This window comes from Talpa europaea, assembly GCF_964194135.1.
Source record: "Talpa europaea genome assembly, chromosome: 3".
Classification (NCBI taxonomy): domain Eukaryota; kingdom Metazoa; phylum Chordata; class Mammalia; order Eulipotyphla; family Talpidae; genus Talpa; species Talpa europaea.
The window spans coordinates 133,808,259-133,836,165 of NC_140069.1; the positions used below are offsets into that span (position 1 = coordinate 133,808,259).

The 27,907-nt window shown below is 54.7% G+C and overlaps 1 protein-coding gene across 11 annotated transcripts; it reads left to right on the forward strand.

The window, feature by feature from the left end:
• Positions 1-1,054: 1,054 nt before the first annotated feature.
• CCDC136 (coiled-coil domain containing 136) lies at positions 1,055-27,907 on the forward strand (the record flags this gene model as incomplete). 11 transcript variants are annotated; one of them, XM_084229496.1, is made up of 16 exons in its annotated part: positions 1,055-1,112; positions 1,805-1,912; positions 3,480-3,728; positions 3,827-3,901; positions 9,594-9,917; positions 12,211-12,322; positions 12,839-13,007; positions 13,253-13,393; positions 13,705-13,863; positions 14,122-14,292; positions 14,665-14,850; positions 16,709-16,903; positions 17,359-17,586; positions 18,955-19,482; positions 19,842-20,072; positions 27,635-27,907. In XM_084229496.1, the coding sequence occupies 16 exons, from the start codon at positions 1,055-1,057 to the stop codon at positions 27,743-27,745; spliced, it is 3,045 nt and encodes a 1,014-aa protein (XP_084085622.1). The 11 variants fall into 11 exon arrangements, with proteins under 11 accessions (XP_084085622.1, XP_084085625.1, XP_084085626.1 ...); XM_084229499.1 differs by lacking the exons at positions 17,359-17,586; positions 18,955-19,482; positions 19,842-20,072; positions 27,635-27,907 and adding an exon at positions 23,977-24,078; XM_084229500.1 differs by lacking the exons at positions 16,709-16,903; positions 17,359-17,586; positions 18,955-19,482; positions 19,842-20,072.

Below are 27,907 nucleotides of genomic sequence, written 5' to 3' on the forward strand. Positions count from 1 at the left end.
CAGGTACTTTGTCAGATGCTGGAGATATTCCCCAACCTCCAAGAAACTGGGCAGACAGAAAAGTAGAAACTGACCCTGGCAACCCAAAGTGGCTGGTGCTGCCCTAGAGGGACAGAGTGGGGGGAGAGGGAGCAGAGCAGGACCTGCTCAGGGCATAGGGGTGCGGTGATGCCCGCGCCCCAATCTTGTTTTCTGGTTGAGCCCTGCGGAGATAGGCGAGCCCCTGCCTCATCCAGCTCCGGCACACGGTGGCCATCCCTGGAAGGAGTGACTGAACACGGGGAATATTCTCTCAGGCTCCCACATCGCCCTGGCACGAGGGTGAACATCAACAGTGCCCCCCCTGTGCGGGGGCAGGGTGCGTGGGGGGCCTGGATCCAAGCCCACACCGGGGCGTGGAGGGAGGGGTCTTTGGGCACCCGAGGTGGCGTGGGGCCCCCGAGCAGCCCCTCCGCAGAGGGTGGCTGGCTCAGGCCGGGAGCTGGCGCGGGGCGTGGGGAGCAGGGCTCGCCGCTGGCCCGTTCCGGCCCGGGCTTCCCTCCTCTGCCCCCCGCGCGCCTCTGGGGCGCGGCCGGCCGGGTCCGCTGCAGCAGAGTGGGGGGCGCCGGCCCTGCTCGAGGGCGGCGCGGGGGTCTGTGCGCGTGGAGGAAACAGGCCCGGAGGGTTTGTCCGTCCTCGTCCTGCCTCCCCCCTCCCCTGGGGGCGGCACGCGCCCCTCACCAGGCGCAGAGGCGCCCCTGCGCGGGGCCGGCCGGGCAGCACCACGGCCAGAGTCTGGGGAGCGGGTCGCCCCCGCGGGGCCGCAAACGCCGCGCAGCTCGGGTGCGCCCCCATCTCCTCCGCCGGGCGGTGGGAGGCGCGGGGTGCTCGCCCTGGACGCGCCCCGGCGCGGACCCGGGCCCCGCGCGGAGGGAGGGCTTCGGGGCGGGCGCGCGGGCGGGGCGGCGTCAGGTGGCCGCCCAGGCCCCGCCCCAGGCCCGCCCTCCCCGCGCCCGGCTCCGGGTCCCCGGCCTCTCCGCTGCGGCGGCGGCTCGGGGCGGCGGCGAGAGCGGCCATGGAGGCGGGCGCCGGGGCCGGCGCGGGAGCCGCGGGCTGGAGCTGTCCGGGCGCAGGTCAGAGCCGCCCCTCCCCCTCCCCCGCCACTCCCCCCCCCGGGCTCCGTCCGCCCCCCTGCAGACCCCCGCCCGCGCCCCTGCGCCGCGCGCCCCCGGCGCGTCCTGAGTCCGCCGCCCTCCAGCCCGCCCCCCCGGCCCGGGCTCCATCTTTCGGGGCCGGGTCTCGCCCCCGCCGGCCGCATCCTCCCCGGCGGCCCCGTCCTGAGCCCTTTCCATGCCCTGGTGCTGCGGGCCCTGGGGGCGCAGATCCCGCCCTGTGCCTGACCCGCGGCTCCTGAGCCGGCCGGAGGTGGGGGGCGAGGGCCCGGGAGAGGCGCGAGAGGCGCGGGGGGTTCAGGCCCGTAACACCTGCCGCCCGCACCACCTCGCTCCCTCGCAGTTCCTTCTGCACGGTCGCTCCCTCCCTCCCAGACATGCCACCTCCCTGTCCCCTCTGCGCAAGGGCGAGGAGCCGGGAAGAGGGGGTGCTGAGGTGCGCGTGCAGGGTGCGGCCCCCTCTGGCCCAGCTGGAGGGGACTGAGGTGGCGAGTCAGCCCCGGGCAGGGCAGAGGGCACCAAGCACTCCCACTGGGGTTGAAAAAACAAACCCGGGGCTCCAAAAGCTAGAAGGCGTGTCCCCTTTTCTCTCCCCTGCACCCCAGCCCCCAACCACCCCTAGCGGCCCACAGTCCCTCCTCTTCTGCTCACAGGACCCACGGTGACCACTCTGGGCTCCTATGAGGTGTCCGAGGGTTGTGAGAGGAAGATAGGGCAGCGATGGGGGTCTCTGGAGCGGCGAGGGATGCAGGCTATGGAGGGTGAGTGTTCTCAAAAAGCTTTCTTTCCCTTTCTCCCACTTTCCTTGCTCCCCCTGACCCCCAGAACTCTGAGTCAGGACCCAGCCCTTCCCCCAGTTCACCTCAGCCCTCCCCACCCGCCAGGTCTGAGCTCCACCCTCCTCTGGGCTCAGGCTTTGGGGAAGTTCAGAGCGCATCCCTTTGGGGCCCTCCCCCCAGATAACCAGGTTGTGTGTCCTGGGGGAGCTGCCAGACAAAGAGGCCTGTGGGCAGAGCTTTGAAGCGGCCTTGCAGCAGGGGGTTTGTTCCCACTGCCTCGACCCAGATCCCGAGCTGCCTCCTAATTTGAAAAGCGGGGAAGGGAACATGTGGACTGTCATTCTCCTGCTGCCACCACTAACTTAGGATGGAGACCTGATGGCTTCGGTTCTCTAGGCCATTTGCTGCCTGAAAGAGGGGGCCGGGAGGGGGCAGGTGAGGCCAGCCTCCAGACACACGTGTCCCCACCGCGCCCATGTGACGTGGCAGCTGCTGCCACACAGGCCCCTGGAAGGATGCTGGTCTGTTTTCCAGGACTTCTGTGAAGTGTCTGCAGGCCTTTATGCACACTCAATGTAGGCAAGGCCGCTCCCCCAAGGGGGACAGATGCTGCAAGGGGTCCCAGATGATCCTAAGATGCTGCTGTTCTTATGTTCTTACAGAAAGGCAGATCAGAGTCAGAATTTTAAACCAAAGCAAACAATCACCATCCAAGCAAGATTTTGCTATTAGAGGAACTGCATTGCAGCAAAGGAGGGGGTGCTTGCCAACCAGAGGCTGGGGACCAGCATACCCCAGTTTCTTACTGAGCTTAAATGGCAGGTTTTCTTTCACTCTCAAGTACAACTTCAGACTTTCCCTGAAAATGGACTTGTGTTCAGCAGGAAGGGAGAAGAGGCCTCTCACTGTCAGCAGGGAAAAGGGAGGTGGACCTTATAGAAAATTTCAAGGTGGGTTTGGGGGGGTGTAGCTCAGGGGGAGACCATTTGATGGCAGCAAATTGCAAAAAGGCCAGTTGATGGAATCAATTGGAAAGGGCCCCTGTGTTTGTTCCGCAAGACATTTAAAATCATTTCATTCAGATGTTTTCTTTCTCTACCTGCTGACAGGCTTTGCTTTCTTATTATGGAAAAGCTAATTTCTCACTAGCCATCTGGATAATTTCTTAACTTTCCACAAACCTCCAAAACGGTAACTCTTACCCCAGCTAGCCTGGTGACACGCCCAGTGTCTGAATTCTTTCTTGCCTACTCAGGGATAGCAAGAAGCAGGTGTCCTTTGCAAGCCTCCCAGGCTGTGCCAGCACCTGGTGCTCAGTTTGCTTAAAGGCATTAATAAGAGGCCATGAGATAAAGTAATGACCCGAAAAGGGCTAGAAGGAGGCTGGGCTACCTCCAAACTTAACCCTCACACCTTAAGGCTCATCAGGTCCCGCCAGGGGCTCCTTGGGGGACACCAGGTGGCACTGTTAGACCATCTCTGCCCTGGGACAATGAGCTTGGAAGCCGGGGAAGGTCTGACTTGCCTGCGGGGTGGGGGTGTCTCCTAGGAGAGGTGTTACTCCCAGCTCTCTATGAGGAGGAAGAGGAAGAGGAGGAGGAGGAGGGGGAGGAAGAAGAAGACCAAGTGCAGAAAGGGGGCAGTATGGGCTCCCTGTCAGCGGGCAAGCACCGGGGCCTGAGCCTCACGGAGACGGAGCTGGAGGAGCTGAGGGCTCAGGTGCTACAGCTGGTGGCGGAGCTGGAGGAGACCCGGGAGCTGGCGGGGCAGCATGAGGACGACTCCCTGGAGCTGCAGGGTGAGTGCTGGGGGTGGGGTCGGCGCCAGAGGGCCTGGGCCCAAAGGCTCTGTGCACCCCTGGACCAAGGCCTGAAGCCCACGCCCCTCTTGCTGCAGGGCTCCTGGAGGACGAGCGGCTGGCCAGCGCCCAGCAGGCAGAGGTGTTCACCAAGCAGATCCAGCAGCTCCAAGGTGATTCACAGCACTGGACCCAGAGGGGAGGTGGCCAGACAAGTACTTTCGTCCTGAGGGTTTGGCTGAAGCACAGCAGACAAAAATAACCCCATTATGCACTTTCTCCTCATGTTCCCCAACTATTCTCACCCTGTTCTCCTTGCCTCTCGGTCCTCCTCTTTACCTAATTCCTTTCTTTCTTGCATCTCTGCCTAGCTCTTCTGTCCTCCCCTGACCTTTCTTGCCCTCCTGCTTCACCCCTTCTCCCTCTGCTTGACTCCTTTTTCTTTTTTAAAGATTTTATTTATTTTTTGTGTAGAAGAACTGGGGTACAGGCCAGAGGTGCAGGGGGAGATGAGAGGGTTCACCAGAGACAGAGTGGGGAGCAGAACAGGTGGATCTACTGAAATACACTGCTGAGGGGAGCAGTGGGTGAGGCCAGGAGAGGTCTGCTGCACCATGTGGGTCAGGTTCCTGGCCAGGGATCGAACTCAGGCTTTTGGGCTGGTAGCACCAATATTTAACCCCTAGGCCACCAGCAAGACCCCAACTCCTTTTTCTAACTCCTCAGGCTCCTTCCTTCACATCTACATCCCCTCCCTCTTTCTTTTTTTGTTCTCCTGGCCAGTGCCATGGGTAGGTAACAGGGTTGAATTCCAAACCACACTGCTTTTTTTCCTGTCCCTCCAAGGGTACCGTGGGAAAGAGCGGTGAGCCAATGAGAAGTGACTGGAAAAACTGCATTTTTTTGAGGGAAGCAGATGAGACGGCTTCTCTTTCTCCCTAGGACAGAGCTTGTGACCCCCAGATCCCTTTCCTCTAATGCCTACGTCCCTTTGTCTCTGAGAAGCAGCAAGGCAGGCATCCCACATAGCACTGCACCACCAAATAAAAAGGCAGCCTTTGTTACTTCTGTGGGCTTCCGGGAGGTTTAGGGGAGCTGCCCTAGAAAACAGCAGGGACTCTCCAGAGAGAACAGAGATCAAGCCAGAAGAAAAGTATAAATGGAAAATAAAAGGAAGCCAACCTGGACAGGAGCAAGCAAAGGTGGAAGGGGGGAAAAGGCTAGAGAAGCAGAAAGAAGATGTAAGCAAAGAAAGCTGCAGGGAAAGTGTACAGTGAATGGGGGGTAGGGCAGAGGGGAGAAATGGCAGGAGAGGGGTCACACCGGGATAGCGTGGGCATTGTCTCAGACCACCAGGTTCTTCAGCCCAGCTCTTCCACTTAACAAGCTTTGTGATTTTTTTCCCCAAAGATTTATTTATTTATTTATACAAACACTGGGGTACAGTCAGAAGTGCGGGAGGGTAAGAGAATTCACCAGAGCCAGAGCGGGGAACAGAACAGGCAGACTGATGAAGTACACTGCTGAGGGGAGCAGCGGGTGGCAGGAGAGGTCTGCGCGCCATGTGGGACCCTCGCCAGTGGCCAGGGATTGAACCAGCACAGCAGAGGCTGCGGGCAGCTTTGCAACCCAGTGCTCATCTGCTGCGCCACCAGGGAGGCCCAGCTTTGTGATCTTAAGCAAGTCACTTTTATCTTTTTGAGATGCATGTTCATATCTGTAAAACAGGGCTAATTCATCTGTTTGTCAACCATTTGTTGAGTGTCTATATATTTGAAGAGCCAGATATGAAAAGACAGACCAGATCCCTGCCCTAATGAAGAGTATTTTCTAATGGGGAGAGGCAGAGAAACAAATTTAGGTGACTATAATTGCTATGAAGACAATATAACAATTATTTAGAGAGATAGGATGAGATGGGAATTTATTTTTGTTAGAAAAGTCCTCTGAAGAGGATGACATTTGAGCTAAAACCTGAATAATAAGAAAGAATTAGTCATTCAAAGATCTGAGGGACAAGCACACCAGGCAGAAGGAACAGCAACTGCAAAGGCTCAAGGGAAAAAATGAGCCTCAAGAGTTTGAAGAGTTTGAAGGATAGAACAAAGGCCAATGTTACTGAAGCAAAGTGCATGTGGAAGACCCTGGTAAAAGAGAGTTCTGAGAAGCAGGCAGAAGTTATAGATCAGCTGAGATGGTTGGCTTTTAGTTTTAGTGGAAAGATGTGGGAAGATCTTCGATGGGGTTAGGGTAATATGATCTGCTTTATGTTTTTAAAAGAGCACTTTGACTCCTATATGGAAGTCGGATGGAGGGAAAGGAGTCAACACAGTAAGTCTGGTTAGCAAGTTAGTCAAGAGACATGGTTGCTTTGATTAGGGCAGCAGAAATGGCAATGATTCCAGACAAATTTGAAGTGCCAGGGAGGGAGGGAGTGGGTAACAGAGCCATGGAAATGACTTTGCCTTGAGAAACTGGATGAGTGATGGTGTCATTTATTGGGATTGGGAAGACTTGGTAAAGAACATGTTTGTGGACTAGGGAAGCCATTTAAGACATTTTTGACATGTTGAGTTTGAAATGGCTATTGACACCTAAATAAATATACTCAGGAGACAGTTGTATGTATGAATCTAGAACAAGGTGAGAAATCAGGGCTAGAGATAAAAATTGGAAGTCACTAGCATTTATTGAGACTTTTTGAATCCATGTGAGATCTTGAAATCACATGGGAAAATATAGGAGGAGAAAAGGGTCCAGTCCCACAGAAACTCAAGTATTTAAAGGTCGAGTATAGGAGAAATGGACCAAGAGGCTGAGGTAGGAGCTACTACTGAAGCATTTCATGCCCTGGAAACCATGAGCAGGTAAGTGCTTTGTGGAGATAGTGATCGACTGTGTCCAAAGTTGCTAAGTCAAGTAAGATGGCCATTGGGTTTGGCAAGATGCAGGGCTTTGAGAAGTCAGTGATGACAGAAGCCTGGTTGACTTGGGTTGAACAAGTGGACGTGGGCACACATACTCCAGTAGTCACGCTTTGAAGAGTAGAGCAATAAGGAAAGGAAAATGAAGCTAAGAGAGATTATTTGGTTTTGTTTTTTGAGCTAGGGCACACTACATCATATTTGTATAACGAAGAAAACGATCCAGTGGGGGTGGGGAGACCTTTTCTTGGAGAAGGGCGTCTTCCTTTCAGACAGGAGGGAAGGCCGGCAAGTACTTGGCAAAACAAAGTTTTAGAGCAACTCCCCACTCTTTAGGGGCTCCAGATTAAATTTAAAGGCGAGGTGGGGGTGGGTGAGGACGGTGTCTGTTGGCCTGGCGAAGGCCCCACGCCCCAGCCGGCCGGGGGCGCAACCCCGTTCTTGCGCGCGCGCGTCGCCCGTTTCCGCCAAGAGGGGGCGCGCGCGGCCACAGTGGTAGCTGGTGTTGAGGAGGCCGTTCCGGCCGCCACAGCCCCGCGGGGGCGGGGAGCCGCCGGTGGCTGGGGGCCCCCCAGAGAGACCGCTTGCGGGGGGGCCGAAGAGATGGAGGCTATAACCAGTGAGTGAGGACCGACCCCGGTGCCCCACAGCCTGGCGCCCGGGCTCCCAGCCTCGCCCACACGGGCCCAGCCCCGGGTCAACCGGCGCCGGCTCCTCAGAATCTGAGTCGGGGCCCAACCAACTCCCGGCCAGGGTCGCCCCGCCCAGCTCCGGGACAAGCCCCTCCCCTCTCCCCTCTGTCAGGCACACCCCTTTTCCTAATCTAGACCTCTCTTAGACTAGGGGGTGAGGTGGGGTGGAGGGGGGGTGGGGTGGAGGGTGGAGTGGAGGGGGGGTGGGGTGGAGGGGAGGGGGGTGGGGTGGAGGGGAGGGGGAGGGGTGGAGGGGAGGGGGGTGGGGTGGAGGGGGGTGGGGTGGGGTGGGGGTGTCCCTGTGGATCCGAGAAAGCCATTTTTGAAAGGGCCTGACCCCAAAGGGCAGCTAAACCCTCACATTACGTGCTGGTAGGAAAGTGGAGGTCGGTCAGCCCCATGGCCTCAGCCCACTGTAAGCACCACAGGGCCTTTATCCTAATGGCCAGTTGATTTGGGGTACGATTTGTGGGTGTACCCCACTAGACTGTAAGCTCGGAGAGGGGAACCACCTCTGTGCTGTTCAGTAATGTTTAGTGAGGGGGATGCAGCAAGAGCTTTGTTCCAAGGAGGTCAGGGAATCTAAGTGGAGATGCTTGTGCTTGGCACAGAGTTGAGGACCCACTCGCTCTTGTGGAACAGGCAAGGAGAGAAGGAAAGGCAGGCAGAGGAGGTGCCAGAAGTTGCCCTTGTGGGCTTGGGAGAGGGGCAGAAGACCTGCCCCCGGAGCCTTGTCCGCTCAGCATTTCTCTGCAGTGTTTCCAAATTTTTCTTCTCAGACATCTGTGTTCCATCCTAACTTAAAAACAAAAAACTTAACACGTGGTTCTGTGGGTACAGATGCTCGGTAAAAGTTTCTTAAATAGATGCCCCCGTGCCTCTCTCATGGATGCACACAGCAAGTATTTATTGAGCTGAATTATGCCAGGCACTAGGACATGCTGGAAGGTTTCCTCTCATGGTGGGCCAGACAGTTCCTTGCCTACATGAGGCTGGTACCTGCCTGAGGGGGAGACCAACAGTTTCATACACACACACACTGAAAAGGACAAGGTGCTATGAGAACATTTAATAGAGGGCTTTGTTTGGTTTTTTGAGGAAGTAGGAGAGGATAGAGAAAATTGAAATCTGAATGGTGAGTAGAATCAGCAGGAGTTGGGCTTAAGGGATGAGGATATTGTACCTTGCAAAGGGTTTGTGGGAAGGTCCTGACTCTCCCAATCTAATCCTCATTGATCCAGGATTAATTCCCTGATCCTGGCTCCCAAATCCTGAATTGCCTATTGGTGTCATGACCTTCACTTTGTAGGTTTAGTTTCTCTTGGTCCCAGATGGGAAATTATGTCCAGAAGCCCTGAGATACCCCACACGTACCGAGAGCTCTGCACGTTTGTATTTTTTTTTTAAGATTTATTTATGCACACAAGAACTGGGGTGCAGGCCAGAGGTGGGGGTGAGAGGATTCACCAGAGACAAAGTGGGGAGCAGAACAGGCAGACTGACTGAAATACACTGCTGAGGGAAGCAGCGGGTGAGGCAGGAGAGGTCTGCTGTGCCATGAGGGTAGCTCCCTGGCCGGGGCTCAAACTTGTGCTGAAGTGGCTGCAGATAGCTTCATAGGTTGTGTCTTAACCCCTTGCGCCACCAGGGAGGCCCCCAACACGTTTCTTTTATACACTAAAAGGTATTCTAAAACATGGGCTTGTGAAATTCGAATAGCACAGATGTATGTGATGTGGAAAGTAAAACCCCCTATGACTTGCCATCTCACTCCTGAGAGGTAACCCATGGTTTGGGACTGAGATCTCTCCAGAACCTCTTGGATGTTTTTGTATATTTGCAGGTTATATATTATACATATAAATATTTTTGGCAAAAATATAATCTCATTTTTTTCTATATATTATAGAAAGCTTTTCACATCTTCTCATTAGATCTGCCCCTTTCTTTGAAATGGCCTTGTGAGGTTCTGTTTAACCATTAAGGTATTTAGACAATACCTTAGTGATGGGCCGTTAGGGTATTTCCCCGTGTGAATCTTCATACTGCGTAGATTCGCTCTCTGTTCGCATCCTAGGTATCCCCTTATTCCGTAACAGATGGAGGTATACTTCTCTGACTGGGTAAAGAAAAGATTGTCAGGAGTTTCCAGATTAAAAAAATAAGTCTCCCTTGAACTTTGTGACCTCTAAAACATGGCAAATTTGTTCACTTGTGCTCTTGATCATCCCAAACTTTGGGCTTTGCAGGTGAACTGAGGTCTCTGCGGGAGGAGATATCCCTGTTGGAGCGTGAAAAAGAAAGTGAACTTAAGGAAATAGAACAGGAGTTGCATTTGGCCCATACTGAGATCCGGAACCTGCGGCAAGCAGCAGAGGATTCGGCGACTGAGCATGAGAGTGACATAGCATCGCTGCAGGAGGATCTCTGTCGGATGCAGAATGAACTCTATGACATGGAGCGCATTCGGGGAGAGTATGAGATGGAGATCACCTCCCTGCGGGCGGAAATGGAAATGAAGAACTCTGACCCATCCAGTAGCTTAAGTGCCTCAGATTTCTCTGAGATGCAAGGTAGGAGAGAGCAAACCCTCTTCCTGGCCAGTCTCTCAAGTCAAGCAGAGTGAGGCAGTAATGCAAGAAGATGGGAGATGGTGGGTATAGCTCAGGAATTGGGAACTGCTGGGAAGAAATCTCCAGGTCAAATTCGAGACTATAAAGGAGAAAAACTTTCCCTGAGGGCATGCACTGCTCAACAGTGGTGTGAGAAATCAGCAACCTGGAGATGTACCCCAGCATGCTTCCTTCGAGAGCCCGAGGCATTTATTGATTTGACTATGAGAAAGCCCTGCTAGGAAGTGTAGGGTTCTGGGATGGGAGTATGGGTGTCTTGTCACCTTGGGGAACCCTTCCTGCTGCCCTGGCACCATGACGCTTTGCCTGGACCAGTCTATGAGTGGGGAGGCATGCACCGAGGCCTCAGGGTACCAGTCTTAGGTGTCATTAGCCCTCCCCGAAGCAGACACTAGGGAGTAACAAATCAGAGCACAAGACAGCTGGAGAGAAAGAAAGGTTAGTTTGAGTCATGCATGAGGGACTCAGAGAGCTCTGCTTCCAGACAGTGCGTCTCCCAGCTGGTTGCTAGGATTCATGACATCAGAGAGTTTGCCTTTCTTCTGAGGCTAGATTTATGATCCAAGTATAATGGGATGCCCTGTGTTAGGTGAGGTCAAGCAGAGGCAGCCAACAAGGAATCAAAGAATTGCAAGTTTTCCCGACTGTAATGAGCCTCCCAGAAGAGCCTTTGGGCCGGGGTGTTAGGAGAGGAAGCCGGCACCCACCAGCGCCCACCGTGGGAAGGCTCGGTCCAGTTAAACAGGCCTGAGCATCTAGGCTCCTCCGACCAGCAGAATGAGCTTAGTCTGGCTGTTACCTCTCCGAACCTCGCCGTTTCCATACCTAGAGATAAGTTGGTTAATGAAACTTTATAGCAAGATGGGATTCTGGGACAGGAAAAGGACCTTAGGGAAAATGTAGAGAACTCTGAATAAAGTGTAGAATTTAGTTAATGATGTACCAACAATGTAGATGCTTTAGTCTGACCAATATATCTAGGAGTTAACAGTGGGGGTGGGGGGGTGGAGAACCAGGTGAGAACTCGCCCAAGGAATTGTGTGTGATCTTTGCAACTTCTCTGGAAATCTAAAATTACCCTAAAATTAAAAATTTATTGATTTTAAAAGGAAAGGGAAAAAGACCTTACTGGGCTAATTAAATGGAATGCATCGCATGCTGAAAGCACGCACACAAGAACTGAATCCCAGGCTGATACCTTCAAGCCTGTTTTCATTAAAGATAGGTTTCCTTCCTTCCTTCTCTGATAATTCCCATATTCAAGGGACTTCATATTGGAATAAAGAGGGAACATTAGCAGCTCTTTCTGCCCTCCTGTGTCTGTGCAAAGTCCTTTCCTTTTTTATATAATAAACCTGCTCTCTTGGATATATAAAAGAGACAGTGAGAAAGAGAGAGAGAGAGAGAACATTAGAAGTAACTTTCAGGATGTTGAATCTTAGGCAGATAAGCTAGACTTTGTGTTCTAGCTAGAACAAGGTAGTGTTCTTTATAAACATTTGTAGAATTAGTGTTCTAAGAGAAATAACTCTTAATAGTGAAGAATCAAAACAGATCAGGGGTTTGTATTAAGGCAGCATTAAAAATGATCGGGACCTGGTAGTTAGGGACACCTGCTAGGACGTTTCAGCCAGGGTCCTGCTGATACTTGAGGATGCCATGGGTCTGCTGGGGATGGACCTTTCTGTCAACAGATAAAAGATCATTGCAAAGAATTATTCGCCACACCCAGGCCAGTGCACTCAGTGTGGTGATAAAGGAAGTGAAAGCAAATTCAGAATGCCTGGGTTCCTCTGAAAGCCCAGGGCTGGCAGCGTGGCATCTGGCAGTTCACATCTCTCAGCTCTTTGCACTGAAGGTGTAATAGGAAGGTAATCACAAACCTTTCAGTGGGAACCATAAATACTCCAAACCAAAAACTTGAATTAATTTACAAGCTCCTAAAATTGCTAGACTCTAAGTGGGTTTGGGTTTTGAAGATGAGTACACAGGGCAGGTCTTCTGGAAAGATGAGAGAAGGAGGCAACTACCTGAAAGAGGTAAAGACCCATTGCAGCATGGAACTCTCTGGGCCCTGTCTTCTAAGCCTCTGCACGTGGTATCTCTTCTATCTTTAGAAAAAGAAAAGCTATTCAGCCTTCTGCTGTCAAGAGTTCTAGGCAGGAGAACTGGGGGCTGGTCGTCAGCACCTTCTTCCTTGGGGTCTCACCCCTCTCTGCTTTGTCCTCTGCAGAAGAATTGCAGCAACTACGGGAACGCTACCGCTTCCTGAACGAGGAGTACCGGGCCCTGCAGGAGAGTAACAGCAGCCTCACGGGGCAGCTTGCAGATCTGGAGAGTGAGAGGTATGACCCGCAGGCGTGTGGGACTCGGGACTTTTCTCTGAGTAGAGTTGGCAAAGGCAGCACCAGGCTCAATGGCGGCCCTCTGTGCCTGGAGAGCCCTGCAGTCCTTTCTGTGACGTCCACAGGATATGGATATCCTAGCAGCAGGCGTGGAGCTCCAATCCCTCTGTCTCAGGACTAGAGTTGAGTGAGTTCCAAAATTTAGTTTCCCTCCATTCTAGACCTTCATTGCCCTGCCCTTGAGTAGATCAGAAGTGATTCCTTTGAGCTCCCTGATTCAATCTGATGCAGAGTGCCCTCCAGATTGGAGCTGGCCTGACAGACCTAGCTCAGACCCAGCCAGATGAGCACTCTGAGGGATGCCAGATTGAGGTGTCCAGGGTTTTTTGTGTAATCCCCAAAGTGTGTTTATTTGAGCGGTTAATCACAGTAGGAAGCTCCTTTGCCAAGCACCCTTGGCGGGCGATGCGAGACCGAGCTCTCTCCCAAACATGGCTTTGGGGTTCTGGGTTACAGGACACGAAGAGCAACAGAAAGGTGGCTGGAGTCCCAAACACTGAGGAGGATGATATCGGCAGAGTCTCAGACGTCAGAAATGGAATTTCTGGAGCCTGATTCTGAAACCCTCTTGTTGCGACAGCAGCTGCTGGGAGCCGAGGAGCAGATGCAGGACATGCAGAACAAGGTAGGGGAGGGGCACCTCTCCTGTCTCTCTCCCACCTTCTCTGGCGGCTGGGGGAAACATCTTCAGGACAGGGCTAACACCTGGAGGCAGGCCCCAGGGCAGGAGGCAGTGCTTGCTTGTCTGATGTAAACAGCCCTTGTCTGATGTAAACAGCCCAGCAAAAGCACTGCTGTGCTCTGCCAGCCTGTCCTTTGGGTACGCAGCACCTGTAGTAAGTTCGCCTTCCTGTTCCATCTCCCGCACAGTGCAAGGAATTATGTTGTGAGTTGCAAGAGCTACAACATCATCGCCGGACCAGTGAGGAGGAGCAGAGGCGGCTGCAGAGAGAGCTCAAGTGTGCACAGAATGAGGTGCTTCGTTTCCAGACCTCCCACAGTGCCGCCCAGGTAAACACTGATGGGGGGAGGGATCAGGGCCTACTCTGAGTGCTGCTCAGGGAAGAGGACACAGAGTGAGGCCGGCTTGGGATTCCTGCCCTGCCACCAGGGCGTAGATACTGCAGAGCAGTGGGAGACGCCTTATAGCCCTGCGTTCTAGAAATGGTAAGTCATTATTGAGCATCTGCCTCCGAGGAGAAACCAAACCATAGCCACGCAAGGACCTCAAGATGTCTCGTCCGGAAAGGAACCACACACATCTGCAGTGGGGCCTGCTGTTTCCAGAGAGTAATTGTTCTGTCACATCCTCCCCACCACAGAACGAGGAACTCAAGACCAGACTCTGTGCCCTGCAGCAAAAGTATGACGCTAGCCAGGATGAGCAGAATGAGCTCTTGAAGGCACAGCTAGAGCTTCAGGCTGAGCTTCGACAGCTCAAAGTCACGAGGTACTCAGCTGGAGAAAGCCCAAGCGAGAAGGTAACAGTGGCCAGAGGTGAGAGGCAGCTTAGGTGCAGAGAGGTCCTGGGGCAGGTGGGCAGAGTTGAAACAGCTCCTCAGCAGTGCAGTGCAGGACCCCCACTGCCCTCCAGCCCTGGCGTCGGCCAGAGGGCAGGCCATGAGGGGAGGCCAGGAAGGGGTCAGCACCTAGACTGTCTGGGTCGGAGAGTGAGCCCAGCAGAAGAGCGAGGGGGGCCGAGGATGGCGGAGGTCCTGCCCGATGCCCCCTGCCCATAGGAGTTGCAGTGCCGGCTACAGAAGCTGCAGCTACAGTACCAGAACATCACGTGTGAGAAGGACCAGCTGATGGAAGTGCATCAGCAGCTGCAGGGTAACCTGCGGTGCCATGAGGCAGAGGTGCAGCGCCTCAGGAACGTGGTGGCCTGCTACCAAGAGAAAACTGATAAGGTAACAGGCAAGGCAGTGCGACGAGGCAGGGCAGTGGCATGAGAAGCAGTGGGGTGTCGCTGCTGGTGAGGAGGCACAGCGGTGCTTACTAGAAAGGTGATCTCCGAGAGTCACTATGCTCTCAGCTTCCTTTGACTTTAAATCAGAAGATCAGCCTATAAAAAGGAGGCTCTATTGCTTCCCCACCTCCACCCAAAGGAAACTCCAGAAGGTCTGTGCAGAGCCTGTTAGGGACTGGTCCATCCCAGTTACCCATTCCCTGGATCCGCTGGGGACTGGGAAGGACTGGGTAGGTTCCCCAAAGGTCCCTGCCCAAGAGGAGAGTGCAGCCGTGGACACCCTGGGATGATGTGGGCCTGCCTCCCTGCCCAGAGCACAGAGATGCACGCCCAGCTCCAGGAGATGAGGCAGCTGTACCAGTGCAGCCAAGAGCAGCTGGAGTGGCAGAAGCACATGTACGATCAGCTCGAGCAGGACTACCTCCTCTGCCAGCATGAACTCAATGAGCTCAAGAGCAGCCAGTCCATCCCAGAGGACAAGGAGAAGTGTGCTGGTCAGGTAATCATGAGCAAGAGCCGTGAGAGGCCCTGGGCACATTTTCTGGAGACAGGACATAGGGGGCCTGATGGGCCTGATGTGGCGAGGCAGGAAACAGAGGCAGAACCCCCAAGTAATGTGGCTCGGTCCCTGCCATGTGTCATTTTCCAGATGTACAATGCCAAAGTACAAAGTAATGGTCTGTCTTGACCTTGACTTGGAGCCCGAGCTACAGCTTCGTAGGGTCAGTACCTCCAGATCCAGTCTGAACCCCTGGAGGCTTTACCTGCACGTGAGTGCATGTGCACAGACATTCATGCCCTGCTGTTAGGACTGTAGTGATGTCACTCAGGGAGAAGAAGAGACCCTTAAGCCCACGTTTAGGACTTGCCTTGTTAGGAGGCCAAGCTGTGTAAGGCAGGTTGCAGCTGCTCTTGGCAGAACGCGAGGCCTGTGCCCAAGTGCTGACAGGTGTTGGAAGGACCTGGTGCCTCTAGGGTTTACTCTGTGCCTCCAGAGTGGTTAAGTTCTCTAAGCTTTAATTTTACCCTCTTTAAAATGAACACAAAAGAGTACTCTTGTCTCACTTCCCTTTAGTAATGAACCCTAGCAGTGGTTAAGGTTCATTTTACATTTTTTCCATGGTGTATGAGATGCAGCTCATTACTGGGGAACCTGTGCTGAGCAGCTTCAGCTCCCAACTACTGATAGGGAATGAAAAGGTGCTGAAGCAAGATGGAGAGGGGTGCGGGACTCTCAAAAAACGGGAGAGCAGGTTATGTCCAGCAAAAAGGCAGTGGCTCCTGTTGGGGCCACCAGCAGCCTGTGACCCCAGGAAAAGGCCACCTGACACAGAACTGGGGGCCATTTGGGCCACCCCAATGGTCCATCTGCCTTCCTACACCCAGGCCCATGCCTCCTTTTCCCCAAGTCTCACACAATTTAGGGACCCAGGAGACTCATGACTTGCCCAGCACCCGCTGTCCTCGTGAAGGGGAAGCCTGCTGGTGTAACAGAGCCAGCTTTTTCTCTGGTCATAAAACAGCACTGAGGTTAGTTTGATATTAGAAAGCTAGGGTATTGGGAGTCACAGGGTGACTCAATCTTTTCAACCCCAATTCAGCAAGAGCTGATACTTTTCTAAAGTTTTTTCTTTTCCTTTTTTTTTAAGATTTATTTATTTATTTATACAAGCACTGGGTACAGTCAGAAGCGCGGGAGGGTGAGAGAATTCACCAGAGCCAGAGCGGGGAACAGAACAGGCAGACTGATGAAATACACTGCTGAGGGGAGCAGCGGGCAGCAGGAGAGGTCTGTGTGCCATGTGGGACCCTTGCCAGTGGCTGGGGATTGAACTGGTGCTGCAGAGGCTGCTGGTATCTTCGCTGCCCAGCACTCAACCACTGCGCCACTGGGGAGGCCCTCTAAAGATTTTTAAAAGATGATTATAAAAATAAAAATGGCGGCAGGAGAACTAGCTTAAAATTAAGTCGTGCTCGTAAGGGACTTCATAAGGCCTCAAATCCCTAGACGTAAATGAGAGTAACAGGAGCTAGAATGGCCAGCACCCTGGGAAAATGGTATTGTACCAAAGGAAGGGACAAAGACAAGGCAGGTGGAAAAGTGAGGTAACTTTCCTCAAGCTTCCCTCAGAAGGACCAGCAGAAGAGATTTAGTACTCTAGGTGCAGTCCCGAGCAGCCTGCTTCCCCCCTCACTTCCAGTCCTGTGGGGGCTCAGTGTGAGCCCCTCGAGACAGTCATTCAAGGGGACCCTACAGGGAGGTTCCCTACCAGCTGAATCACACAGGCAGAGTGCAGAGGGACATCAGGCAGCCAACCTGACAGAGTTAACCCGCCTCCACACCCGCCTGCCCACAGTGTGACGCACTGCTGACCAAACTGACAGAGCTGCAGGACAGGTACAAGGCCAGCCAGAAGGAGATGGGGCAGTTGCAGATGGAGCAGTGCGAGCTCCTGGAGAACCAGAGGAGGATGCAGGAGGAGCAGGGCCAGCTGCAAGAAGAACTACACAGGCTCACGTTCCCCATACCCAAATCTGGGCTCTGCCTTAAGGTAACCACAGCCGGGCACGGGCACGGCGGCTGGCACTGGAGAAGCTGCTTCCCAGGGCTGACTGTGCTTGGGAAGGAAGCATATAGGGAACGAACGTTTTCTTTTCTTACCCAACTACTTCTTTCTTTCTCACCATTCTCCTCCAACCCAGCAGTTCAATGTAGCTGATTAGGATTGTCTATCTTAAAACCTATTTTTGCGCTCTGAAATCTGCACAGCATTTCATATTTAGATACTTGGTGCATCTGGAGAAAATGTGCTTGAAAGCAGCTTGTAAACTAGAAAATGTATCCAAACATACACCACCGAGGCCAACCCCTGCCCCCCTCTTGGGTCCAGAACAGGCAGAGGTTCCTGAGGCAGGGGTCCCTGCAGGAAGAGGTAGAGGTCTCCCCCCAGAACCACCATGGCTCCTGCCCCCTTCCTTCCTTCCTTCCTTCCACTCTACCTCACAGAGTCAGGAGCTACTTGCAAAGTTACACGAGCTGGTCGAACTACAGCTGCTTTACCAAGGCATGCAGGAGAAACAGAAGAGACTGATCCAGAATCAAGAAAATCTAGTACAAGAACAGTTCGCGCTGCAGGAACAACTGCATGATTTCAAAGACTCTCATTTCCGGGAAGTGCAGGAAAACACCGAGGATCCCAAACAGTCCAAGTCCTCAAACTATGCTCAAAACAAGGTAACCGAGAGGCAAGGACACAGTTCTGGGGACAGCAGCTTGGCAGGAATTGGGCTGCGCGCATGGGCCAGCGTGAGCAAGGCCATGTGGTCAGGTGTACAGATGAGGCTGTCACCTCACGGGCCTCCTTCCGAGGATCTCGGCCAGAGGTACCCCAGGTTGAAGCACTTGGGACAGGGAAGCCTGTAATTTGATCATGTGGCTCAGTCCCTGCCACGTGTCATTTTCCAGATGTACAATGCCAAGTTTAGTGTTTGCTTGGGTTCCCGGCGTCAATTCTTAAACACGTCCTCCTTTTCTCATGAGCCCATAGATCAATGAGAAGCACAGTTTTCAGTGGTCAAAATCTACCACTTTTTGGTGTTCTCCATGAGGCAAACCTGGGACTATTCATTGCCAAGACTAGAATTCTCAGCATGCAAGGTTTTGGCTACTGACCACACTGTCTTCATTGGAACTTTGGTGGCAAATAACAGCCAGGTCATTGGGGTCAGACTAGCAAGTCATCGCATGTCAAGCACTAGTAGTGGTTATGCCTCTGAGGTCACACTGGTGGAGATCTCCATACAGTTCTGTCCAGGGTTGGGGGATGAATTTGGCCTTGAGGTCTCAGTGTGGGCAAGGAAGAGCCAGTCGTTAATTTCCATTTAGGCTAAATATATTCATTCAGATGTTAGCCTGGATTGGAAGAACCAGGGCATAGTAGAGGCCCAAAGGGAGTTGGTCCAAGGCCAGGGACGTCAGATATGCACACTGAAAGCCTGGGTGACACAGAGATGAGGAACCAGGTATAAAGTATTTCACTGATCAGATCTCACCCTGGGCATCAGCGGCCAGATGCAGGAGCTTAGGAAACCTGGTCAGCGTCCAGATTTAGGATTAGGACAGGAGATAGAGGGTCTTGTAGTAAGACCCGGATTCCAACTCCACTTCTGGGGAAGGAATGTTTTATATGCTCGCATGCAAAGCCGGGGCTGATTTTAGGATTGGTGGAGTGGGGAGGGGCTGAGCCTAAATAGCAGAATAATGGGTACACCCCATTGAAAATAGGGTGGGGTAGGGAGCCAGTGTTCTTGAGAGCCACTCCTCAGCACTCCTCCAGGAGAGAGGGATGTAGCAGTGAGCGGACACAGCAGAAAAGGGAGTGCAGGAATCATGAGATTTCCGCCCTGCCCCAGGGAGATTTTCCCCAGTGAGCCAGCAGCCCAGCGGGCCGGTTACCTGTAGGCTCAGTTGAAGACCGCCTGTGCGCGACTGGACTGTAGGCCTGCAGGTGTCCAAAGTGCCCTCAGCCGTTGGCACCAGGACGGGTGCGGCTGGGTCTGCAGTGTCGAGTAACAGTTGTGTCTCCCCGCCTGCCCCTGGCAGTCCAAGGTGATCATGGAGCAGATACAGGCTCTGCAGGAGCTATACGAGTCCAGCCAGAGGGAGCAGGAGCTGCTGCAGCAGGAGCAGGGGCGGCTCCTGGAGGAGCGCAAGAGGCTGCAGGCTGATCTGCAGCTCTGCCTGGAGGAAATGCAGCTGCTCCAAGTCCAGTCCCCTTCTATAAAAATGACCCTCGACTCCTACAAGAAAAGCAGCAGTGGGGAGGCGGCCGCCAGCGCAGCCCCCAGCTGCGACAGCTATCAGCGCAGCTACGAAAGCAGCATCGACGCCAAGGAGAGCTACCTCCGGAGCTACTCCAGCAGCCAGGCCAGTGAGGAGAGCTTCCTCAAGAGCTATGGCAGCAGCTCCAGCGCCAGCGAGTCCTGTGAGGATTCCCGCGCCAGCAGCGGCAGCAACCTCAGCTATAAGAAGAGCTACGGCAGCAGCAGCACCAGTGCCGACACCTATCACAAGAGCTACGTGAGCAGCAGCACGGAGGAGGTGGAGCCCGCCGAGCCCAAAGACGTGGAGGTAACAATAGCCAGGTGACAGGTGGGCAGTGAAGGCCTGCCCCGTGTTGAGAAGGGCACGAGAAGTGAGGTGGGCAGGGAGGTCAGAGCTGGCAGCGAGTGAGGTGCTCTGTCCCCTGGCGCCCCTTGCCTCCCCCCTCCATCCCCTCACATGGGGCTGCTCCCACCTGGAGGGAGGCCTAAGGTCCAGGAAGTTTCATCCGCACAGTCACGGAGCTCTTATGGGAAGAAAACTGTACTCCCGGGCAGCTTCGGGCCTGGTGGCCCCTGCTTTGTACCCAAGGAAAGGCCCAGCGAGGACTGGGGCGAAGGGCCGTGCTCCTCGGGGTGCCTCCTCACACTCCCGCCCCTGCCCCCCAGAACTTTGAGGACATGGTTGCCAAGGTGTTGAGCAAGCTGCAGACAGTGCAGGCCATGTACCAGCTCAGCCAGGAGGACCACAGCCAGCTGCAGGAGCGCATGGCCACGCTGCTGGAGCAGCAGAAGGACCTGAAGGAGGAGCTGGACGCCTGCGAGAGGGAGTTCAGGGAGTGCATGGAGTGCATGGAGGGCGCTGAGAAGCCTGCGGCCTCCCAGAGTGACAAGAACGAGGTAACCGCGTAGGGAGGCAGGGTTCTTCTAGGAGTCCCTGGAGGCAGAGCCCTGCCAGAGAGGCTGGGAGAGGGACAGGCACCAGTCAGCTGTCAGCCAGGCAGGATCCCGGGGTCTGGGCCATCTGCTGCACCTCAGGTGCCCACGGTGCTGGGGTTCGGCTTCCTCGGGCCCTCTCTCTCAGCCCTGGCAAGTCTCTCTGACCAAGACTCCCCTCTGAATCATTTCCCTTTTTGTCTCTTTGCCACCTCTGTCTTCCCTTTTGCCGTGTGCCCTGGGGGCACTTCTGCAGAGCTGTTTTTTCACCTTCCCTGTAGTTTCCTTTAGGCACTCTGTCTCTGTAGCTGGACTGCAGACACCTTAAGGCCAGGGCCTGTCTCCTCCTGTGGATCTCATAATGCCAGGGAGAGGGCTCAGCACCCACTGGCAGTGGGCAAGAGGCATTGTCTCTGGCCGAGAGCAGAGCAGTGGTCTTCAGTCCAGGGGAGCCGCTGTGTAGTATGGCGAGGTCCCCAGAGCTATCACCTCAGTACTGGGTCTCTCCAGGAGAGCCTGGGGCTCTGACAGAGGCAGGAGAGACAGAATCTGAGGTCAAGGGCAGGGTGGGAGCTTGTCTCTGGCAAGGGCGAGGTGCCCAGGTGTGCTCCCAGCACAGCTCCCTCACTCCCTCTTAAAGTCGGAGCGCCCATCAGGGAGAGCTACAGCAGAAAGGCTGAGGTTCGGATCCCAGAGCTGTCCAGTGAAAAAGGCAGAATTTCAGTCATCCTTTTTGGGTCATTTTAAATGTAAATCATTAGGTCCCTCAAGTTTGGTAGAAGCTATATGTGAAACTGTAGAGCATTCTGAGGGATTTCCGAGGCAGTGACCCCCAGGCAGGGCCCAGACTGACCGCCTTGGTCGGGCATGGTAACTGGCCCTCCGCCGCCCGCAGATTAAAGAACTGCAGGCCAAGCTCCGGGAGCTGCAGCTGCAGTACCAGGCGAGCATGGACGAGCAGGGCCGGCTGTTGGCGGTGCAGGAGCAGCTGGAGGGGCAGCTGCAGTGCTGCCAGGAAGAGCTCCGCCAGCTCAAGGAGAGAAGGTCGTCCTCTGTTACCAGTGGGAGGAATGGCAGCAAGAACATGAACAAGAATGCCAACGGGGCTAAAGATAAAATCGAGACCAAGTCTGCCCCAGAAAGTTCTGAGGCCAGCTGTGAGACCGGGAAGGTGAGTAGGGGTCTCAGTAGCCAGGTGAGCAGAGGCAGAGGCAGTCCTGCGAAGAGTCATTCCGTCACATTTCAACCAGGTGAAGTATTTGCAGGGAAGCTTCTGGGAGCTCTAAGGTGTCTACAATAGACTCATTCCATCTGAGGGGAAATTTGGTGCTCTCTTCTCCTGCGAAGTTAGGGGGAGAGTAGAGTACAGACCACTCATATGGGGGTCCAGCCCCAAAGCTCCACGGCCCCGAGGCTGGACTCCTTCCAGAGTCAGCCCAGCCCAGTTTTGGGGGGGGGTCCCTGTTCTTCCTGGGTCACATGAGGTGGGGGCTTGACAGCCTTCGACCCTGGCAGCTGTTTGAAATGGCAAACGACCAAATAGGTGTCCAGGTCCAGAGAGGCCGGGAGTGGCTGTCCGCCACACCAGGCTCAGTCAGGCCAGTTCCCAGGCCCGGGACTCAGTGCTGCCCCCGCCCGGTGGTGGTGAGACGCCGGGCTCTCCTGACGGGCAGCTTGGCCCCAGGGTATGGTTCCCCGCAGGTAACAGCTTCCCCCATCCCGCCCTGCCTCCGCCCCGCAGAGTCTGGAGGTGGTGCTGTACTACAAGGCCCCCCAAACGGATTTAGATAGTCTGACAAGAGAGGACCAGGCAGAGGGAGTGGAGGAGGCGGAGGAGGAAAACAAGGAAATTGAAGAGGAAGCGGAGGAATCCCTGGATGAACTCGTTTCTGAGACACCAGCTCCTGCAGGAGCTAAGGGCACGGAAGATCAGGAGGAAGCGTTCGAAGATCCCCAGGAGCGTGAGCAAGAAAGGAAGGAGGATGACAACAAAGACGAGGCTGGCAACGACAACGATGAGGGAGACCTCAAGGGAGACAAGGATGATGGCCAGGGAGACGAGGATGACCAGGGAGACAAGGATGGTGACCAGGGAGACAAGGGTGACGACCCTTGCCCTGAAACTTCTGAGGAAAACAACGCCCTCAAGGTTTCTGAGAGTAAAAAGGTAACCACCGCTAAAGGTGGCACCAAGCGGAAATGGGCTCTTGCGCTCTGGTGCCCCCGTGCTCAGGTGACCGGGCCCTAGGGTGCACTTCTGCAGGAGTAGAGGCCAGTGAACTCTGAGACACAGATGCGGCTGGAGACCGCAGTCCCTCTAAGGGAAATGGCAGGCTGAGAGCAATGCGCTGAGGAGCCCTTGACACCCAAACAGGCCTTTTCCCTGAGGGCGACAAGGCGAGGTCTTTGGGGTCCCACCTCCATTCACTTACCTGACCCTGGTCAGGAGTGGCCCCGCTGCCTCTCCTTAGTGCCCCATGAAGGACACTGAAGCGCAAGACCTTCCTCAGGACATTTCTGTCAGCCTGTGCACTCTCTCAGCCCTGCCTTCCCGCAGTGCCTGTGGGCTTTGACCTTGGTTGCTGCTGTGGGGCTGTGGGGTGTGGGGACATTGGTGGTGGCCACGGGGCATGAGGGTGGGGCCTGCGGACATCAGGAGTGATAGGCCAAATACTTCAGCCTGCCCAGCAGGGGCACTGACCAGCCAGAGTCACCCTTCAGTTGCTGATCCGGAGAGGTGGGGGTGGGAGAATCCTGGGTGACTTACCACTCTACAAAAGTATTCCTGTATTTTGACAGCTGGTGCTGTTTACAGGACAGTTCTTTCTGTTCCTCTAAACATGGAGAATAAAAACTAGTCTCTAGTGTGGGACCTCCCAGCCTACGGTAAGGCTCTCTGGAATTTCCCGGCAGTGCAATCCGCAGCACTTTCTGGGGGTCCAGCCTGCCGGCCTCTGCTAACCCAAGGCAGGGGACCACTCAGGATGGGTAAAAATAGAAGCAGTTGCAGCCCCTTCCCTGGTGTTCTATTTCTTTGAGCTCATCATATTCCACCGTATGCTGGTCGAGCCTCCGATTCCTTGCCTTGGGCGCCATGTTTCTAAACACCAGGCCTGATTTTTGCATTTCAGAGTCAAGTGCATTTCTTGTGTGTAGGTATGGAGGCCTCCGTCCCTCTGCGCCCCCCACCCCTGGGGTCCTGCATCTTTTGCAGGCAGCTCCCCCCACCCTTTCCATGTTACCGCCTGTAGACACACATTTTCTCTCTGGAAGATTGTTGTAGTCAAAGAATCAGCCCATCTTCATTGTTAGCTTGCTTTAGCGGATTGTGCCTCACCCGGAAGGCATTAGGCTGCTAGGGGATCTCGGGGCCCAGAGGCCAGCAGAGTCTTGCACAGACAGGCCAACGAAGGAACAGGCGGCCTGCGGGAGACTGGCTCTTCCTGGAGTGACCCGGGACCCAGGTCCCCCTCATCTCAGAGAGCCCAGCTTTCTTCTCTGGAGCCGCTACTTCCAGAGTGGCTGCCCTGCCAGAAGGTCTCGGCACAGACTACCCTTGCTTCACGGGAGATGAGGGGTATGACGAGCCAGGAAACTGGACTCCCCACCTGATTTGGACCCGAGCTGCCTGCCGCATCACCCATTGCCTTTTGCGTGTCTGCAGGCTCCCAGCGGGAGGCACAGGCCCGGGCAGCAGAGAAGAAACCCCCGCTGCGCTGCTTACCTGTGTGTAACCTCTTGATCTCTTTCTCTTTTCCCTTTGTTTTCTCATCTTCATTATGTGTTGGATTCATGCGTTTATGTCTTGTTGTGCCACCTCTTGTCTCCCGGCCTCTCCTCGTGCTGCTTCCTCATTTGATCCGTTCAGCCATCCCCTGCCTCCAACCCCCCCATCTTCTCCCTGCCTCTTGTAGGCCTGGTGGTCATATCGGCTTTGCTCTGGTGCTGGTGGGCCGAGACGTCGTCCTAATGCAGGTACTGGATCGCATCCTCTCCTTCTCAGGGACGGAGGGAGGGTGCAGGTGCCCTGGCCTGTCCTCCCCTTTTCTCTCAGCTGCTGGCTTCTTGATGTTTTGATTTCACAGCACATGATACTCCGGCCTGAGTTTTAGTCCTGGTTTTTACTACAAAGCCTGTGACGTCTCCGAGCTTGTCTTCCTTACACATAAGGAATTGGTGTCCTTACTGTTGACGTGGTTTGCATTTTGGTCCTCTGATTGGGAAAAATCTGGAGGATCCCAGCACTATTGCTACGTTCAGGGCTGCCTGATGACTTCTGATGGGCTGATGTTTGTCTGCAAGGCCAGCCTGGGTCTCTTTGTCTGTTTAACTCCAGAGCCAAGTTCTCATTACTGTTGCTCTGTGAAATAAGGAGTCACTGCCTCGCCCACTGGGTGAGAGAAGAGGTCTAGAGAGCTGACATCAACCAGGGTCACTTGGTGTGGGCAGCCTCACTCTGTCCCTCAGCCTTGGGGACAATGAAACTGAAACCCCTACCATACTTTTTGTATTTTCTACTGGAAAGTTCTCTGGCTTGGAACTCCTGGCTTCTAGAAAAATCATAACAAGAATGCCAGGGAATATTTTATCGTTCTCTGTTGATCCCTTAGTGGGGCAGACTAAGAGTTTCTGCAAACCAGAGGTGCGCGTGTTCTCAGGGAACCAAGGTTGATGGAGTCTGGGCACCTTCTGGTTGGCCTTAGGCCACATAATCTACTCTGTCAGCAGGACACCAAATTCCAGAGGCAGAATATGGGCTCACGGTCCAAGATACACGCCTAGGGTTCCACCTGCCTTCTGGAACCCACAAGCTGTCCTCTCTTGGCTTGTTTCGACTCCTTTCGTAGGCCCCCACCCCGACCCCCTGCCACTCCCCCCCCCACCCGCGGCTCACTTCTCACACCCCAGGAAAGGGAATGTAGTGGATTGGGATTTGGTGCATTCTTCTCCCCAGTGGCAGCTGAGGGATCTTGGCAGTGCTTAGCACCTTTTCCTTTGCTCGTCTTCCCTTTCCCCCCTTCACTTTTTTTCCCCTCTTCAACCGTCTCCTTTATTCTTTCTTTTAAGGAGTCCAGTTATTCCCCAGGGACAGTCTTTCTCTCCTTCAGGGCAGAGGTCTCTCCCTATACCCGTTCCTCCCTGTGCACTCCCAGGTGCTCCCTGGGGGGTGACACCCTAAGCATTCAGTCATCGTCTCTTTCCAGTTCAAACTCAGTGAGGGCCCAGCAGAGCTAGAGCAAGGAAGCCAGCCCTCAGAGCTAGGGCCCCTTTGAGCCAGAGCCTGCCTGTGCCCCACGAGTGCGGCTCCCCCAAGCCTGGGCCCCCACCCCCCCTCCCCCCCCCGGGACAGTGGGAGGTGCAGCTGATGGCTGATGAGTGAGCAGAGAACCTGGTCGAGTCGTCTCTGCTTCTCACAGGCTTTGGCGCGGCGGATGAAATGCATTATCTGACGTAGTTTCCTCAAATGTAAGCAAAGGATGGCAAAACCTCTTCCATCTTCACAGGGTCTCTGTGAGATGTGATGCGTTCTGGTGTGTGGAAACACTCCCTCCGTGATCACCGCCGCGCAGGTGACACGAGAGCGCGCACTCACACCACGCACAGCTGAGCCCGGCCCGAGGTACCCTGGCCATGTTAGCTCACTCGGCCCGGCCGGCCGCAGCCCCGGGCAGCTCCTGTCCTCCTGTCCCATCAGCGTGCGCGCAAACTAAGGCATCGAGAGGTCGCCTGACACCACCAGGAGCGAGGAACCAGGGTCTAAGGACTTAGTATGAGCGGCTAAGAGAATTCCAGGCCTCCTTCCCCGTATCATCTCTCCTCATTTTGAACGATGCCTCCTGCTTGGTTCCGAGTAGTTCAGACAACCCGGTGCTTGGGCTCATGCGGCCTCGGATCCTGTCGGCTCTCTCGGGAACTCGGGCCATGTTAGTCATCGCCCCGCGCCGTGAGCCCCAGCGCGCTGCACGGGTCGCGTGCCCGCTCCCCATCCTCAGCCCGCTGCTGATTTTTTAAAATCTAATACAGAATTTTCTTTTCAGCCCTAGTGAACATAGTCCACTGATGTAACCCGCAAGTTTGGGGTTTTGAAATATTCTCGACCCCATGGTTCAAGGAGGATTTGTGGTTCAAACGATTCACTTTCCCTACACGCTTCACAGCCTCCTCAGGGGTGAGGGCGACGAGCCCACCTTTGCGTGTTCATCCCACCCTGGCGCGCGCTGAGCCTCGAGTGTCACCTCCCCAGGCGCTTTCGCCACTGAGCAAGTGGTCACACACTGCTGTCACCCTACTGCTGTCCTTTCCTCAGATTACCTCCCAGGACGTCACAGAAATGCTCACCGGATACCTTGATTAAGTCTAAACACAAGCTTTCCCCGACCTGTCAACTGAGTCACCCAGTCTGAAAGGAAAGCTGACGTGACTGACCCCTGGCGACTCCCTGACCATCCTCTGCTCCTCCAGGCCAGTCCGCATTCTCGAGCTGCGGCTCTTCCTCCTCTGAGAGTATCAGGCTGACATGCTCAGCAGTGCAATTAGGATGGAAGCTTCTGAGCATTGCAAAATATTTTTTCCCACTCCCTTTTCAGTATTCTTGTAGATGAAATGCTCTGCGTCCACCTCCAGCGTTGTCTGGCTTCCTGCTCACATCTTCTTGCCACCTGTCTCTGCAGCTTTCTCTTGAGAGTGGACTTAAAATCCTCATTCTGAGGCCTGAGAATGCACATGCGTTCTCCTCTCTGTCCTCCCCAAAACTCTTCTGCTGCTTGGGCTTACGGCTCCCACCCAAACGCTGTCTTTCAAGTCATCGGTAAAAAAAGTAATAAAAATAGGAGCTGTTTTTCCAAGGATGTAGTTTCTGGTCTGAGACGTCCCCTTCCCTCACGTTCTCTGTTGTCCTCACAACACTCAAGTGCTCAGGAAGTCCGCCGACACCCCCAGTCAAGGGGGTATTTTAGTGACCCTGGCTTTTGCCCCCCAGGGCCAGTGACAGGCTGCTGGAATTTCCATGAACCCACATCACTCTCCACAAAGGCCCTGAGCTCCCCAAGAGCCTCGCGGCTGCCTGGTTCCAGCCTGTACTTTCTACTCCCGCCTCCATCTCTACCCCCTTTCACATCCTCTTGTCTCTGAGTTCATGCTCCATAAGCTAGTGAGGTGCTGCTGCTGTCCCCAGAGTTCCAAGTGTACCCCTGTCTTTCTTGCTGTAGCCCCCCATCCTTCCTGCTCCCACCAGCTGGGTGTTCTTTGAAGCCTGACCCCTGCGCTTGCGTCTGCGCACAGGAACCGTGTGTTTCTCGTTCCTCAGGGAGAGGGAAACTGAGGCATGAGTTCAGGCAGTGCTGTCCAGGGTGTCTGGTGGTGCCGGGACTAGGGCCACGCTGTCGCCAGTGGTTCCCAGGTGGTGCGGGGGCCTAGGCCGTGATGTCGCAGCGCTGTCTTCTGGCCGGCACCAGCAGGAAGGGGGATCTGACTCAGGGAAGAGTTCAGAAGGCTGGGCACTCACTGTTTGCCTTTGGTCCCCACAGAACATGTTTGGGATGTGGAAGCCTGTGGTGTTCTTGGCTATTGCAGCTGTGGCTCTGTATGTGTTACCCAACATGCGACCGCAGGAGACAGATTTCTGCCTCATGGAGTGATGGCAGACCCGGCCATTCGAGGGGGCGCATCCCCAGTGGCCACTACCCTCAGCTTTGGGCAGGACGCACTGTGCCAGAGCACCTGCCCCACCTGTATGTTCCTTGTGTCCCCAGCCCCCTGGCCTCAGTCACCCAGGCTGGAAAGGCTCATGGGGAGCTGCA